We start from the raw sequence: 14,477 nt of genomic DNA on the forward strand, positions 1-14,477 counted from the left end.
AAGAAGCATTTGACAAGGAGAAAAAGTGATCAAGACATCAACTACTTCATTGCTTTTTATTGGATATTGCTTTTGGTTAATTGATCGCGGTTGTAAACAAAATCATCAATTTTTGCAAACAAGGTCAGATATGAATTTCAACTAGACTTTACTTGTTGGCTTTATAGAAATTTTTTTTCACTTTAAGCGAACATCCTAATAGAGTTTCTGGGCTTGAAAATACAGTGAAAACTCCCCAGAGTTCTTTGCACAATTATTGTGGTTGAATTACTTTAGAATTAATTTTTCTTTGTTAGCCCAAAAAAAAGCAAGTCTAAATTTTTCTGTCGTGTGTACTCACAAAAGTTGTCCCATTTTCATTGTTGAATAAATTGTCTGTGAAGTTTTCTAGACTATGTAAATTTTGTTGGTAATTTTTGGTGGAAAACCCTCGTTGTTAATTGCATTGACAACAAAGAATAAATTTAGTGCAATATATACGTTGATACTTTTGAATCATTCAAAGTATTTCCGTATAAATACTCAATGGTAATAATTCAAAATAAAATGTTGTCCAAAGCATAAAAAACGGTGTCAATGTGCTCATTTATTTACTATATATTTGCTCTCACCCTCATTGTCGATATTTTCCATTTCATTGATTTTTATTAACACAAACCAAGCTATAGGTTCATTGACCATTTACCACTGTCGTCTATGAAAAAAAAAATGTTTTACTCAAAGCGAAAAGTACGGTGGCCTATTTTTTCAACTTGAAAAAAAAATCATTAATTTGGCAAAATTGTATACACTTGTAAAATTATATATTTTTTCATTTCCTTCCACTTCATGCTGAGGGAGGAAATCTCATCATTTACAATTTATTCATTCAAGAAAAGAGCTTCCTCATAAAACACGCACTTATGTTGTTGGTCTGCCTACGATGGAAAAGTAGAAAGTCGCGTGAACGATAATTACTATGTAAGGGTGACCCCTTTTGAACTTATTTTCATTAATAGTTCCTCTATAAGAAATTATGTTGTACACAATAGGGCACATAAGTAGGAAGTCCAAGACAATTTTTTTGTTTCTTTTAATTGTATACCCGCAAGTATATATGCAGAGAAAATGCCAATGGTTTTTCTTGCAATAAGCGCTCCTCTGGTGTTGAAGTGGCTCATGCTAAATTTTATGTTTCTGTCCAAATTTATGATGTTTCAAAAACTTTTGAATAAAATCTAAAAATCTTTTCAATGGAATGTAAAATCAGAATAAGAAGTTAGAAATCAATATATGCCAGTAAAATGTCGAAGATTCCAACATTATTGTAGTCACATTGCATGCATTATTCAGTGAAATTGTGTGTACGTACAATGAAGGTTGGGCAAGAAGAAGAGGGATAATGTTATAAAGTATTAGAGAGAACGTGGACAAGTTCCTTCTTCTATACATAATGTTTCTAATGGCATGTACAGTACATTGTACTTTGTGTGAGCCATAGGGCATTATTAAAATGGCCATACGTGGAAAACCAAGTGGGTCAATGAGTTTTGATAAAAATAAATTGTATATAAAGCACAATCTCACGCTAAAACATCTGGCACTCGTAATCATTCATATACACATAATACCCCGACAAGTAAATGGCGAATTGAGGAGGAAAAAAAAGCTCTGTGTGAATGGCTATGATGGTGATATATTAGCTATTATAAGTATGAGGTTTGGTCAGAGACAAGTTCTAATTGACTTTGTGTGGCAACAAGAAATGAAAAGAGGATGAAGAAGTTACCAATTGACACAGTGACAAGATTAACAAGACTTTAGTTTTTTTCATCTCATTCCATATTATGTGGTCTTTTTTTGCCATATCTTCACGTTTGCTTGCAATAATTTCCTCACCATTCGTCGGCTATGTTTTTCATGCTACAACAACCATCAGCTTCATTAAATTGCAAACATTTCACTATGACCAAAAGGCTTATGACTTTTTAACAATGTTGGCATCATCAATTGCTAAGATACTCAAGAAGAAATATTATGTACAACTACTTTTTCATTTTAACCTCTGTGACATTCTAGCAAGATATATTACCAGAGACTTTGCGCATTGGTGACACTCTTTGAGGATTCATACCATAAGTTGGCAGATTTTTTTTTTCAACATAAAATTCCATAAAGAAAGGCAGTTTGTCTTAAAGAATGCCTTTCACCATTCAGCATGCGACAGAATCATCTTCCAATTATTTTATGTGGTTTATATTGACTCCTATAAACTACTTAATAGTCGTAGCGTAGTGATTCTCAATGTGGTTCAATGTTGACTCTTCTCCGCGTACTCCATAATATACAGTGTGTGTGAGTAGTATTAGAGAAATGTCTCGAGGGGGGATTTGGTGATGGTGATGAGGAGGCATAAAATTGAAGATGAAGTAATACGTATGGTGTGCCTCTAGGAAATACAAGAAGCACTTTCAAATTCAAACCGATTAAAGTGATTAAAATATTGTAATTAGATGCGAGAATACGATGCGCATAAATCAATTAATTTGTGCTTAAAATCTCTTATACCGTGTTACTATATAGAATGAGAAGCCTTGATGAATTACCTTTTAGATGTGTTTCACTTTATTGTAGCACAACCGCACCCAATGAGATATTTGAATCGCGTTTTCGCAACTTTCAGCACTTTTTTTTTCTCTGCACCTTTCATCAAATCATCAATGCGGATTTTTCAATCCTATTTAGCTATTGAAGCTAAAATGTAATTATGGGTGTATGTACAATATAAATAAAACAAAATAATACAAAACACGCAAATTCAAGCAATAGTGAGATTTTTTGTAGGCCAATGACTGTCTCATACCTGGGTAAATGATACAGCTATGCTATATGCTAAATATTTCCTAAGTTGAGGTTGAAAACGAGGTGAGAAGTTAATATGTATGTAACTAAGCTGTGTACGTACATACAAGAAGTGTTGCTTTTTTTTCTCCTCAAAAGCAATTTTCCGTGGTTTTAAGATGTGTGAAGGGAAAGAATTGTTCCGGGGCGGTAAATGGTTGAATGTTGTATTCACTGGCATGGCCCCCAAGTTCAAAGATCCTAAAAGCCCCCTTGGCGCAATTTGTGCCGTATAGGAAAGAGAACTAATCGCTCTAAATTGCTCATAATGTACCATATATATTCTTCATGCGTGAGCTCTCACGAAGAATGGGTGCAAATTGAGAAGAAGAAGTTTTACAAGAAGAGTTGTAAGAGTTCCTAAATGAAAGCAAAAAAAGACGAACTATACCTTACTATATACACTTGATGTGATTTAAAACTCGCTGTAAATATTCTCACATGTCTATTCTTAGTGCGACGTAGTCTGGAAATAGATTTGTGCTGTGCGAGAAGAGGTGCGGATTTTGAGATTGTGTTCCTCCGACAGTATACGTCATTTTGGGGGAGGTATATACACATACTTAAGATTAATTTTAGTTTAGCATATAGCGAATATGTTGCAATGGAAAAGTTTGATTGAGGAAGACAATATTAATGGTGCGTAAGTTTTTTTTTTATGAGATTGTTGACAGGAGAAATATGAAATTTCCTCAATGCTTTGAAAAGTTTGCAACTTCTTTTCAATTCTTCGTTGTTTTTTTCAATCAAGTTTGACAAAATGGAAATAATTTCAATGGTGGGAAAGAGCCAAAAAATATTTGGTCAGGGTAAATATGCTCAAAATGGCCCGAAGCAAAATTAATACAAAATGTAAACTTTCCTTTTATAGTGGAGGGAGTTTCATTTCTTTTTTTTCTGTACCAAGAAAGAAAGATGATATTATTGGTATAGGCAGGGAAAAGAATAAAATATTGTTGGAAGGAGAAATCTATTTTTGGTTGATGCCATCATCATCACTTTACTAATTGACTGCAAAAGTTGTGTGCAGGTTGAAGAAAAAAATGTATAAAATTAACAAATTGTGGGGGTTTAATTCTTCTAAATCACTCGCAGTTTTGTGATAGGCAGACGCCAAGGAGTTGAAAAGTTTCAGTCTTTTCATTCAAAAAATTAAATTTTCATTTTTTAATGAGTTTTAGATTAAATAAAATTGTCATTTTGTATGGAATAGATTGAGCCATCAGCTTCCTTTAATTTCCTTATTTGAGCCAAAGATTTTTTAATTCACTCAACTTACCTTCTTTGGAACAATTCTCAATTGTTGTCCAAGAAGGCAGAGCACGAGATCGCGTCATTGATCTAACTAACAAGAATACACACACCAAATATTTTTATTAGGAAAATTGAGTCAATACTGTTTTTGTGCTATTTGATTGAGTCTCACGACAATAGCACTGTGTTTACGCAATTGCCTTTGTGCACACGCACGCAAATTATACCGGAATAGATAAACGCAACCAAATTTATTTAATCATCTCATTTTTTTTTCTTTGGGGGGAATACCTCCAAAGGTGATGTCCTTCTTATGTGTTGTGTGTGCAAAAGAATGCTTTGTATAAAGTGAAATGAATTTATTTATAGATTCGCAACACTTTTCCATTGCGTCACAACACTTGTGGTGGATGGGAAAATGTTATTTTTGAATGTCAAAGAAAAACACAAAATTTTCAAGTTCAACTTTTCCCTCACAGTTTCCTGCATAAATAAATCATTTTGCGTATGCGTGGATGTCTTTATGCGGAATGGACACTAAAATTAATAGACTTGTGGGGAGATACTTTTGGGTTTTCTAATTCTTTCTTGTCTTCATGCCATCTTGTTTAAGAATGCAGAGAGATCTAACAAAAAAAAAACTCAAATTCTATATTTAACTTCAACCATATCTAATAAATGAACTTTTTATGCTGATTTGCATTTTATAATCTGTAGACAAGAGCATACAGTGGAATGAAAACGAATCAATTGAGGGCATTTATTGAACAAACGATATAATGAATGTCTTGAGATATAAATAGCGCATTAAATTTCAATATTGGGAGCTGTTAAGTGTGAGGAATTGTTGGTTTTGGCAAAACTTTTCATTTTCCCACACTCTTTGGGGCCTTCGTAAGGACTTTGAGCTCAACATTTTTCCCCAAATGGAGGTCAGTTTTCATCTTTCTCTTTATTTTTAATACCATCACTCTGATATTTTGACTGCACGCAATGCAGTGATTTTTTTTATTACCATCACTCTGTTTTCTTTCTCATTGAAGAAATGAAAGTGTATTTTAAAAACAGGAAATTTACAAGACAAGTTGAAATTGCAATAATTTAAATACCTATCATGCGGTTGGTAAAAAAATGAAACCATTAAATTTCATGAGACTGTCTGTCTGATGTTTAGGAGCGGACCTTGTCTTTTACAACACCTTGCATTTTATGTTTAAAATTAGCAAGGAATTAAGGATCATTCAAAAGGAATTTTATTATTTATTTTGCATTTAAAAGTTGATTGATTTAATATATAAGTTAATCGACACATTGTATGCAATTCTATTTGGCGGGAAACTCCTTCAAGAAAACACCTGGAAAAGGTGACTGAACATAAAAGTAGATTTCAGGCATCACTTTACCATTAATTCTTTGTGGTTTTCTTGCACATTGAGTGGAGCAATGAATTGCATTTTACGAATGAATTTTTATGGAGGAAATTCCATGTGAGAAAATATGTGATTCATGCAACACGTGCACACCTTTTCAGTCTAGTCGCTAAACTCATGTGTAATGATGCCAATATGTAATCTGTTTGATGGTGGAATTACGTGAATTTTTTCGGTGTGAGAGCACTAGAGGAGATACCTAACTAATGTGCTATTTTTGGGGGAAAAAGTTTGTGGCGCCACAGCAAAGAAACTACACCCAAAGTTTACGGAAAAATTTTCATTCTTCCCAGAATTAATTGATTGTGTACTCAATTTCTCCTCTTCCTCATATTCTTTTTTTTCTCTCTCTCTCTTCACCTCGAACTATGCTGAAAGAAATATGTACTATCGTTGGTTTTCTTTGGGAATATGAGTTCTTAATATGAAGAGGTCTTTTCCCAACAGTTGAATAATCTGCGTGAGCTATGATGTAGTATGGGGAAGTATGTTAAATATTTGCAAAATTTGTAAGAAAGACAAGGTAGAAAAAAAAGTTGTGTATTAAAAATCGATACATTTGCAATATTTTTTTATTAAATTTAGCATTTGCGTGTCTCTTGAAGGTTATTTGGGAAGATAGGCACGGTGGTATGAATGAGAGATAGACTGATAAATTCAAGGTTATCTTAAACATTAAATATATATATAGGATACATTTCGTGCTTTCCCATCCTACATACAATTCTCTCTATATATTAGTTTTAGTGGTTGTCTTATCATTCTCAACGACACTGTGTTGCTTTAAGTTTTAGTTTTATTTTTTTTTCATTGGCGCTCTTTAGTTGGTTATTTCATCACACATTGTTCATTGTTGTAATTACTGAAAGGATGTTATGAGAATATACATATATAGTTGAAGTGACTGTGAAAATTTAAGTGCCGCCTCCTGAGGGAGGCAAAATGCTCGGCAAAACGGGTCAATAGACGCAATTACTTGAGCAGTTAAAACTCCTAATTGCAGTGCGCTCGTGAGATGATTTGTGAATGAGTCCCACTGTGGGCCAATGATCCCACTGCTGGACGAGAGAAGAATAAGCCCCACTCAAGTCAATGCTTCATTTAGCAGACAATAAAACACTAAGATCCACTCTTTAATCATTTCTAAATGATGTCATCCTTTTAATGTTTCGGAAACATCTTACAGAGTTGAGTATTTTTCTTGGTGCTTCGCGGACATTTAGCTAAAATTTGATGTGACACATCTCTAAAAATTTTACATTTCAAACAAAATCTATGAGAAAAACTGTCATGAGAATTTTTTTGGTAGATAGACAGACAATCAGAGAAGTAGAATGAAGAAATAGAACCCGCCATTGAAAGTCGTGATGAGAAGAAAATTCATTTTTATTGGGCGATTTCATTTTAAATTTAAAAGAAATCGTCTGTGGTGTTGAGTATTTATGGGATTGGTGCTGAAATTTATGATTTTCTTTTGTTAATTAAATATAAAATGGCAATAAATTGCATTGTAAGTGTCCTTAAAGAAAAAATTCAAGGTACAAGATCAATATTAATTTAACTTAAATTAAAGCCTTTTAGCCAATGCTAAGACTCCACCAAATTATTGCAAATCTCTATCTAAAATAAAATTCATTAATTTCCTCTAATACCTGGATTAGAGCCAACATTAAAAGCTTTTAGTATTTATTCTACATAAATGCCATTAATTAATTTAAACTTTCTGCTTGCAGTGAATGACTCAAAAATATTGCCTATAAAATATATACCTACATAATACATTTAGTAGTGAATAATTTGCTGTAAGTAAGAAAATTATTCGTGAATTTTGCATGGAAACAAAAATGTGAATTACGTGTATATCGTCTTGTAAATCCCATCACCCACGCAAAGTGCAAAAAACTCTAAATGATTAAGCAAAATGCTAAAGAGGGGAACCTCCATAAAATCTTTCCAAAAAATGCAAGAGAAAAAAAAGTGGTGCGATGGTGAAATAGGATGAAAAGGCGTTACTCATGGAGAGAATGTTAAAAAGAAAAGAAAAGAGAATTCAACGGTGTTTATCAAAGTAAATTTTTTTATGATAAAGTTTTCTTATGGAAATTATGGGTTTTTTTCTCTCTCTAAAATTTGGGAAATTTTGCAATTTCTTATTCTCATTTTTACAGTATACTTCGGGAGAACAATGCGAGCTAAATGTTGTGTTAAGCACCCTACAACCATGGCTCTATCTTCCTTGTCTTAGGGGAGCATAATGTCCAATGATCGTCTAGTGAGGACATTGATGCTGACACCCATTTAAATACACAACCCCTGCCCGTACCTTGTAAAACAGGTGCGAGTGGAATTTTTGGAAGGCCCCATTACACTTTACATGGGGCTCAAGAGTCCCCAATCATTTGTGAGATGGAAAAAAAAGTTTATTTCTTTTGAATGAGAAACTCAATTCAAGGTTTCGCTCGGTTAATGCTCTTTTTATGTTGCTTAGCTAGGCTAGCTCTCTCACAATTCTACGGATTTTTTTCTCTATCAAATGTAGAGAAAAATGTAATCTTATCTCAATATGTTTTCGATTCTATGAATCGGATTAATTAATCACACCATCGTGATGCATTCTGTTGAAGAAATTTGTAGTGGTAGATACCTTTAGTTCTATAAATAAAAAAGCTCTTAAATTGTAAATCATTGATAGGTTTATCAGAAAATTAATGAAAAGACGTGATAGCCATTCCCGCAATTCCAATGTTTTCTGGAAAATGGAAATTTCACAAAATGCCGCAATAAGTGGGGAAATCACGCAAAAGAATTGATGTGAAAATGAGAATGTTGATTGAGTGAGTCAACCGAGGAGAATGATTGAAGAAGAAGACAAAATCAAACATGTAGGGGTCTCCCGTGGGCGATATTTCGTAAATGAAGTAATTTGTATGTGCTCATCTCACCAAATCACCGTCCATTTGTCGTCTCGTCATTTATTAAGTGAAATTTATGGATGAACTTACAACCCATTTGAGAAAGTTTTTCCCCAGTAAATCACCAGTGCTAATTGAGATGTTGTTTTCTTTCTATACTTCCAGGTGCAAGATTAATTGGATTTGATACCTGCTGCATGCACATTGGCACGTGAAATCAATATAACAGACGCTCTGCGGGAAATTCTACTTCCAATCTAACAGTGGTTTGAGTGAAATTTAAGTGAGGAAGGTCTGCAAAAATAAAAAAATAATAAAAATGGTTGACTACTACAAAATTCTTGAAATTAATCGGGGGGCAACGGATGCAGAAATTAAAAAAGCGTAAGTACCTTTAGTATTGTTCTTTAACCTTTTGTACGCCAGGAGGGGTGGTCGGTGTGTGACCCTAACACAGAGGTTCTCTATAAAATCGCTTTTTTTTTACCAAAAAAAATCCTTAAAAATCCTTAAAAATCGATTTAAAATTTAATTTATAACTTTAAAACTTCTTTAGATTTAGGATCCCTCATATACCCCATAATAATTCGCGACAATGGAGCTTATTCTCACAAAAATATTTTCTTTTCTATCTATTTCGTCTTACAAGGGATTTTGTAAGATTTGGTATTCCAGCAAAAAAAATCTTTTATAGCACCTTTTTAGAACATTCCCCTCAAAACACCAAAACGTAACTAGATGTCGCTATTTGTGACGTTTGACATTGAGAAAATAAATAAAATTAATTCGGATCGAACTTTATTACAGGAAATTTATTGAAAAGGGACGTTTATTTTCTATTTATTTCGTCTTACAAGGTATTTTGTAAGGTTTGCTGTTCCAGCAAAAATTTCTTTTTATTATTTTATAGTAACAGACCTCAGAAACTGGAAGTCGAAAACAGATGTCGCTGTTAACGTTGAAAAACGAAGTGAAACTGAAAATGCCGAAAATAGACGAAGTGAAAAAAGTTAATGTAAACAAATAAAATGAGGTTAAAGTTAAGTGAATTTATCAACAAAACACAATGGATTATTCGGGATTTTTGGTAAAAATTTAACCCTATTAAAGTATTTTTGCATTTTACATGATAAAGTTTTTTTTTTTTTATCTAGATTGTGATGGGCAAAATTGAATCATCCGGAACTTTTGGACATTCTGTAGCATCCACAAATTCCGGGAAGAGATACCCGGACAAGTCCCAGGCAGCATGAAATGTTTATTTTATAAGCAGAATCCCATCCTGGGATGCTGGAAGCATTTGTGAAAGAACAGAGCTTTACAGAATGGCCATAAAGGCATGAAGCCGGGAATCTAATATTCTTAAATAAAAAGGCTTTTCGTACTCTAACTTTTTGCTTTTTAATCTACACTATACAGAAATATCTTTCAGTGCAGCCTGCGTGAAGGCATAATCTAATTATCTTCCTCAAGGCCAAGTCTCTGGAAAGTATTGACATTCGTTGGCATAATTCCCAAAAAAAATGGTCAGACTTTTTCCACATATTTCACAAAAGTTTTTGTTAAAAAACAACCCAAAACAATTCCAAACACTCATATTCATGTAAAGTATCCGTCAAAGTAGTCAATTGTTGCCTATGATGATAAGGAATCATGCTTTGGTGGTCACAAAATTCACAAAAAGATTGAAAAAGCACCTCGGCAGGTCCTTATAAAACACATGATTTTGTAAGATTTTCTTACAAGTTATAAGAAAAAAATCGGCCGGAATACCAAAACCTTTTCTTTTCTATTATAGCAAAAATGTTTCTCGCGACGTGTTCTAAAAGTTGAACTGTGAAACTTTTTAGATCTTACAAATTTATAAGTTTTTTTTGTGAGAATGCCAAAAAACCTTATAACTCACGAATTGTAAGAAAAGAAAAGAAAATATTTTTGCCAGAATTAGCCCCAATATTTTATAGACGTAGCGAGGATAAGGTTAAATGAATTCCTTGAATTTTTCATTAGTTTTCTTCCTGTATTTATCTGGGTTAGAAAATTAATTTTCCAACTTAATCAACTTCACGACAATAATTCCAAGAACTTTGAAACATCTTTCTTTTAACAAGTCTTTTTTTCTTTCAAGACATATTACATTTAATTGCACAATAATTCAAGTATTTTTTACAAATTAATTAAAGTAATTCCAACATAAATATAATGTACATAACTCTCTCTCTCGTTCTCTCTTTTGCAGATACAGAAAATTAGCACTCAAATGGCATCCAGACAAAAATCCCAACAATCAAGATGAGGCAAATAAAAGATTCAAAGAGATCTCCGAGGCTTATGAAGTGCTATCAGATGGTATGAAAATTGTTAACTATTTATCATTTCTTTCAACATATTGCGAAAATTCAAAGCGAAAATCTCCTTTTTTCTCAATGGGAGCACAATACATTTTTTTTGTATCTTATCTCCGATGAATTTCTGATATTCTTCCGGATGAGACACATTTTTCATCAACACCATTTATTATTTTTTTTTTTTACAATCTATTGTGAACAATATTTTTCAATTTCCCATTTTTTCTCTTCTCTTCTCTCTCTCTTCTCTCTCTCTTTAATCAAATTGCAGAGCACAAACGCAAAATTTATGATTCGAGATCAACATACAAAAAATATCATCACAACTATGATACAACCTCCCATCATCGTTCAACTGGGAATCGTTCTCAGAATAGAGTCTTTACTTTCCGAGGATTATTTGAGACGACACCATTTTATCGATTTTTCGGTTAGATATTTTGCAAAATGAAAAAAAAAGCTGACAAAAGCATTTAATTGTTCATTTTGAACGTTTGATAAAGCATTTTTTTCTGTTATCAATGCCAAATAAATTTACCTCCATCATTTTGCAATGAAAATTTCTCATTCAAGCTCTTTAACATAAATAATTCCGCTGAAGCTCCGTATTTTTTTTTGTATGTGTGTTAATACGAAGTGTTTGAGTGCAAAAAAAATTAACGATTTTTTTTTTGAGTTTCAGACAGATTTTTTTGTGCCTATTTTCCCCTTCAATTCATCACTAACTTTAAAATAAAAAAGATTTCCAAGCTCGTCAGAAGATTCCATTCCAGTTCTTGAAAGTTCTTTTTTTTAGAATTGTGTCCGTATGTGAAGAAGAAGAATTTTGATTTATGAATGAATAATTTATCTTAATTTTAATAAATTAAAAATTAAAAACGTTTATGGAAATTAATCTGGCACTAAATTGTGAACATACAAAATGAATTGGAATGGGATGTCTGGTGAAGAAGACGACGTTCTCTAACCCCATGATTCCCAATTATCGTTTTTCGTTTGATTTTTAAAAGTAAATTTAATTGATTTTTGTGAATAATTTTTAATGGATTTTTTTTACATTTCTTTTTTGCAGAGAGAAAGAGACGTGTGTACGATCAATACGGCAAAGAAGGACTTATGGGACACAATGAACGTCACCACCGATCACGACGACACGATCCTGAAGATTATGACTTTATGGGTAACTTTGGATTCACATTTAGAGATCCCGAAGAAGTGTTCCGAGAATTCTTTGGCAATTCACCATTTGCTGAAATATTTGGTGGTAAGAAAATCCTTTTTTTTCTTTCTTAAATTCAATATTATTTAAAATTATTTATAATTGTCAAGAAAAAATCCTTTAGAATGTCTCTTTTGAGTCAAATAATTTTGCATGATTTAACATTAAATTGATAAGGAGTTTTATAAAAGAAAAAAATATATTTCCAGTGAATCATTTTTAAACAGTTTTAAATCTTATTTGAGAAAGATTTTTCTTTAATATAAAATGAAGTAAAACAGAGAAAGAAGGTAAATGTTGTTGTGTGTTTGTGCATTTGCAGCTATGCCGTATGGCGCCACAAATGGACGTCGTTCCCACAGACATTCTCACCCACAGAATACAATCTCCTCCCAATTCATGAGTCCCTTCATGGGGATCTCACTGATGGATGATTTCTTCACAATGGACGGTGGTGGTGGCATGAACGGTGCCTTCACGTCCTTCTCCTCCTTCAATACTGCCGGTGGGGGTGGTGGTGGTGCCGTTAAACGTACCTCCACCTCAACCACATTTGTCAATGGAAAGAAACTTATGACAAAAAGGTAAATAATTACTTTCTTTCTTTCTTTTTTCTATTTGCAAATTGTCTGACTGAGATTTTCTTTATTCTATTCATTTTTATTGTACGCAGGATATACGAGAATGGAAAGGAAACTGTAATGTCGTACGAGAACGACGTCCTGAAATCAAAGACTGTCAATGGTGTGGCCCAAGCACTTTCCTACAATTAAATTTCATTCAAATTATATTAAAAAATTAAAGAAAAAAAACATGCAGGCGACAATGAGGAACAATGTAGAAATTTCTAATCTTCAAATTTTGAGAATTTGCTGCGAAGAATAACCCAAGATATAGATTAATCTTCACAACTACCTATATTATACATGTATGATTAAATTTCATAATTTTTCTTTTCTCAATTTATTTCAATGAGAGAAGTAATATTATATATCCTCATATAAAAAAAAATAATTTCTGACGCCAGAGTTTAGCAAAAAAAAAAAATACAATTAAACTCTGAATGTAGAAAAATGATCTTCTCTAAAAAAAAGAGTGTGTAGAAAATAAATATTATATACCTATATATATGATTTGATTCACGATATATAATAAATTATAAAAAAAATATATTAAATGAAAATTAAAAACAATTTATCATTAAATTTCTATAATGGTCTCAAAACCAAGTTTTATCGTAAATATATTGAAAGAAAAAATAAAATATTGTGTATGTTGCTGTATGTAAAAGCGAATGATGAAAAAAAAAAGAAGAAAAAGAGTTAGGTTACTCTATAATGGACTAAATTAACGTGATTGGTAGATGAAGAGAGGGAGAGAGAAAGAAAATTAGTAATGATGGTGTAAATCCAGTGCAAATTGAAATGGAATTTGCAGAACAAATTGATTCATCTTATAGCTCATGAAACTCATGAATAAATCAAATGGTTAATGTAGAGGTGTTGCTTTAGTTAAGGAGCATCATTACTTCATTTCTATGGGACATACAGCTTCCCTCCTTTTTACCATGTAATTTATTTTTATTGTGTATTATCTGATTATAAAGAAAATAGCAGAACTCGTGCACACAGCGCAATGTTAACTGAATGGGTCAATTTGGGGAAGAGATTGTTTCTTCTTCAATTTTGTACCTCCCCAAAAAAAAAGGTGAATGAAGTGCGGATTATGATGAATGATTTTTTGCCATAGAGAGCGAGCTAACAAAGATTATTATGATAGACAAAAAAATACCAATTAATCATATTCGCAAGTTTATTTTTTTTCTTTTAGCTAATTTGTGTTTTTTTATTCAAGGGGTAACCATCTGACTGGTCTAGATTGTAGAACTTATAAGCTTAAAAAGGATTTCTTGGGAGAACTTTTCGTGTATTAACACATTTTGAATGTTTTGATTTTTCTTCAAAGTTCTTCTTTGACTTGATTTTATTGAAGTGTAAGAAAATCAATTTTTGTAATTTTAGGTGAGGATCTAATGGATGAATTTTAATGGGGTAAAAAGCAAATGAAAGGGGAAGTATCAACAAACAATGTACCGGAAGGAATTTTTGAATTTCCATTCAGAAGCTATGAAAAGTGCACAAGAATATTTTTCTACTTTTCTCAGCTTCAAAGTCGAAATTCCAAAATCCGTTCTGGTACATTGTTCGTTGATGCTTCCTCTTTCATTTACCTTTTACCCCATCAAAATCTATTCAGTAGATTCAGAGAAAAATCTACTTTTATGTTATAAATTAGGCTTCAAATGTAACCAACATCGGAAAATCAAATTTAAGAAAAACCCCAAGAAAAATGAAAACTTTATAAATATATCAATACCAAAGACTCTCACAAGAGACCCCTTTTAAATTTTTATTCAGACTACTGAACTTTATGT

The 14,477-nt window shown here is 32.3% G+C and overlaps 1 protein-coding gene and 1 non-coding gene across 3 annotated transcripts in view; both read left to right on the plus strand.

Moving 5' to 3' along the window:
* LOC129797482 (dnaJ homolog subfamily B member 6) overlaps positions 1–13,667 on the plus strand; it is a 34,026-nt gene extending 20,359 nt beyond the window's left edge. For both annotated transcript variants that reach the window (XM_055840118.1, XM_055840128.1), the window contains exons 2-6: positions 8,642–8,860; positions 10,716–10,825; positions 11,897–12,088; positions 12,366–12,627; positions 12,717–13,667. In XM_055840118.1, coding sequence (XP_055696093.1) covers positions 8,796–8,860; positions 10,716–10,825; positions 11,897–12,088; positions 12,366–12,627; positions 12,717–12,816 — 729 coding nt within the window. In that variant the 5' untranslated portion in view covers positions 8,642–8,795 and the 3' untranslated portion in view covers positions 12,817–13,667. The remainder of the gene's footprint in view (positions 1–8,641; positions 8,861–10,715; positions 10,826–11,896; positions 12,089–12,365; positions 12,628–12,716) is intronic.
* On the plus strand, positions 7,794–7,922 carry LOC129788227 (U4atac minor spliceosomal RNA). The gene has a single exon (XR_008750340.1). It is a non-coding gene; the product is annotated as a U4atac minor spliceosomal RNA (small nuclear RNA).
* Positions 13,668–14,477: the final 810 nt, after the last annotated feature.

The sequence above is a fragment of the Lutzomyia longipalpis genome, chromosome 1 (genome assembly GCF_024334085.1).
Source record: "Lutzomyia longipalpis isolate SR_M1_2022 chromosome 1, ASM2433408v1".
Classification (NCBI taxonomy): domain Eukaryota; kingdom Metazoa; phylum Arthropoda; class Insecta; order Diptera; family Psychodidae; genus Lutzomyia; species Lutzomyia longipalpis.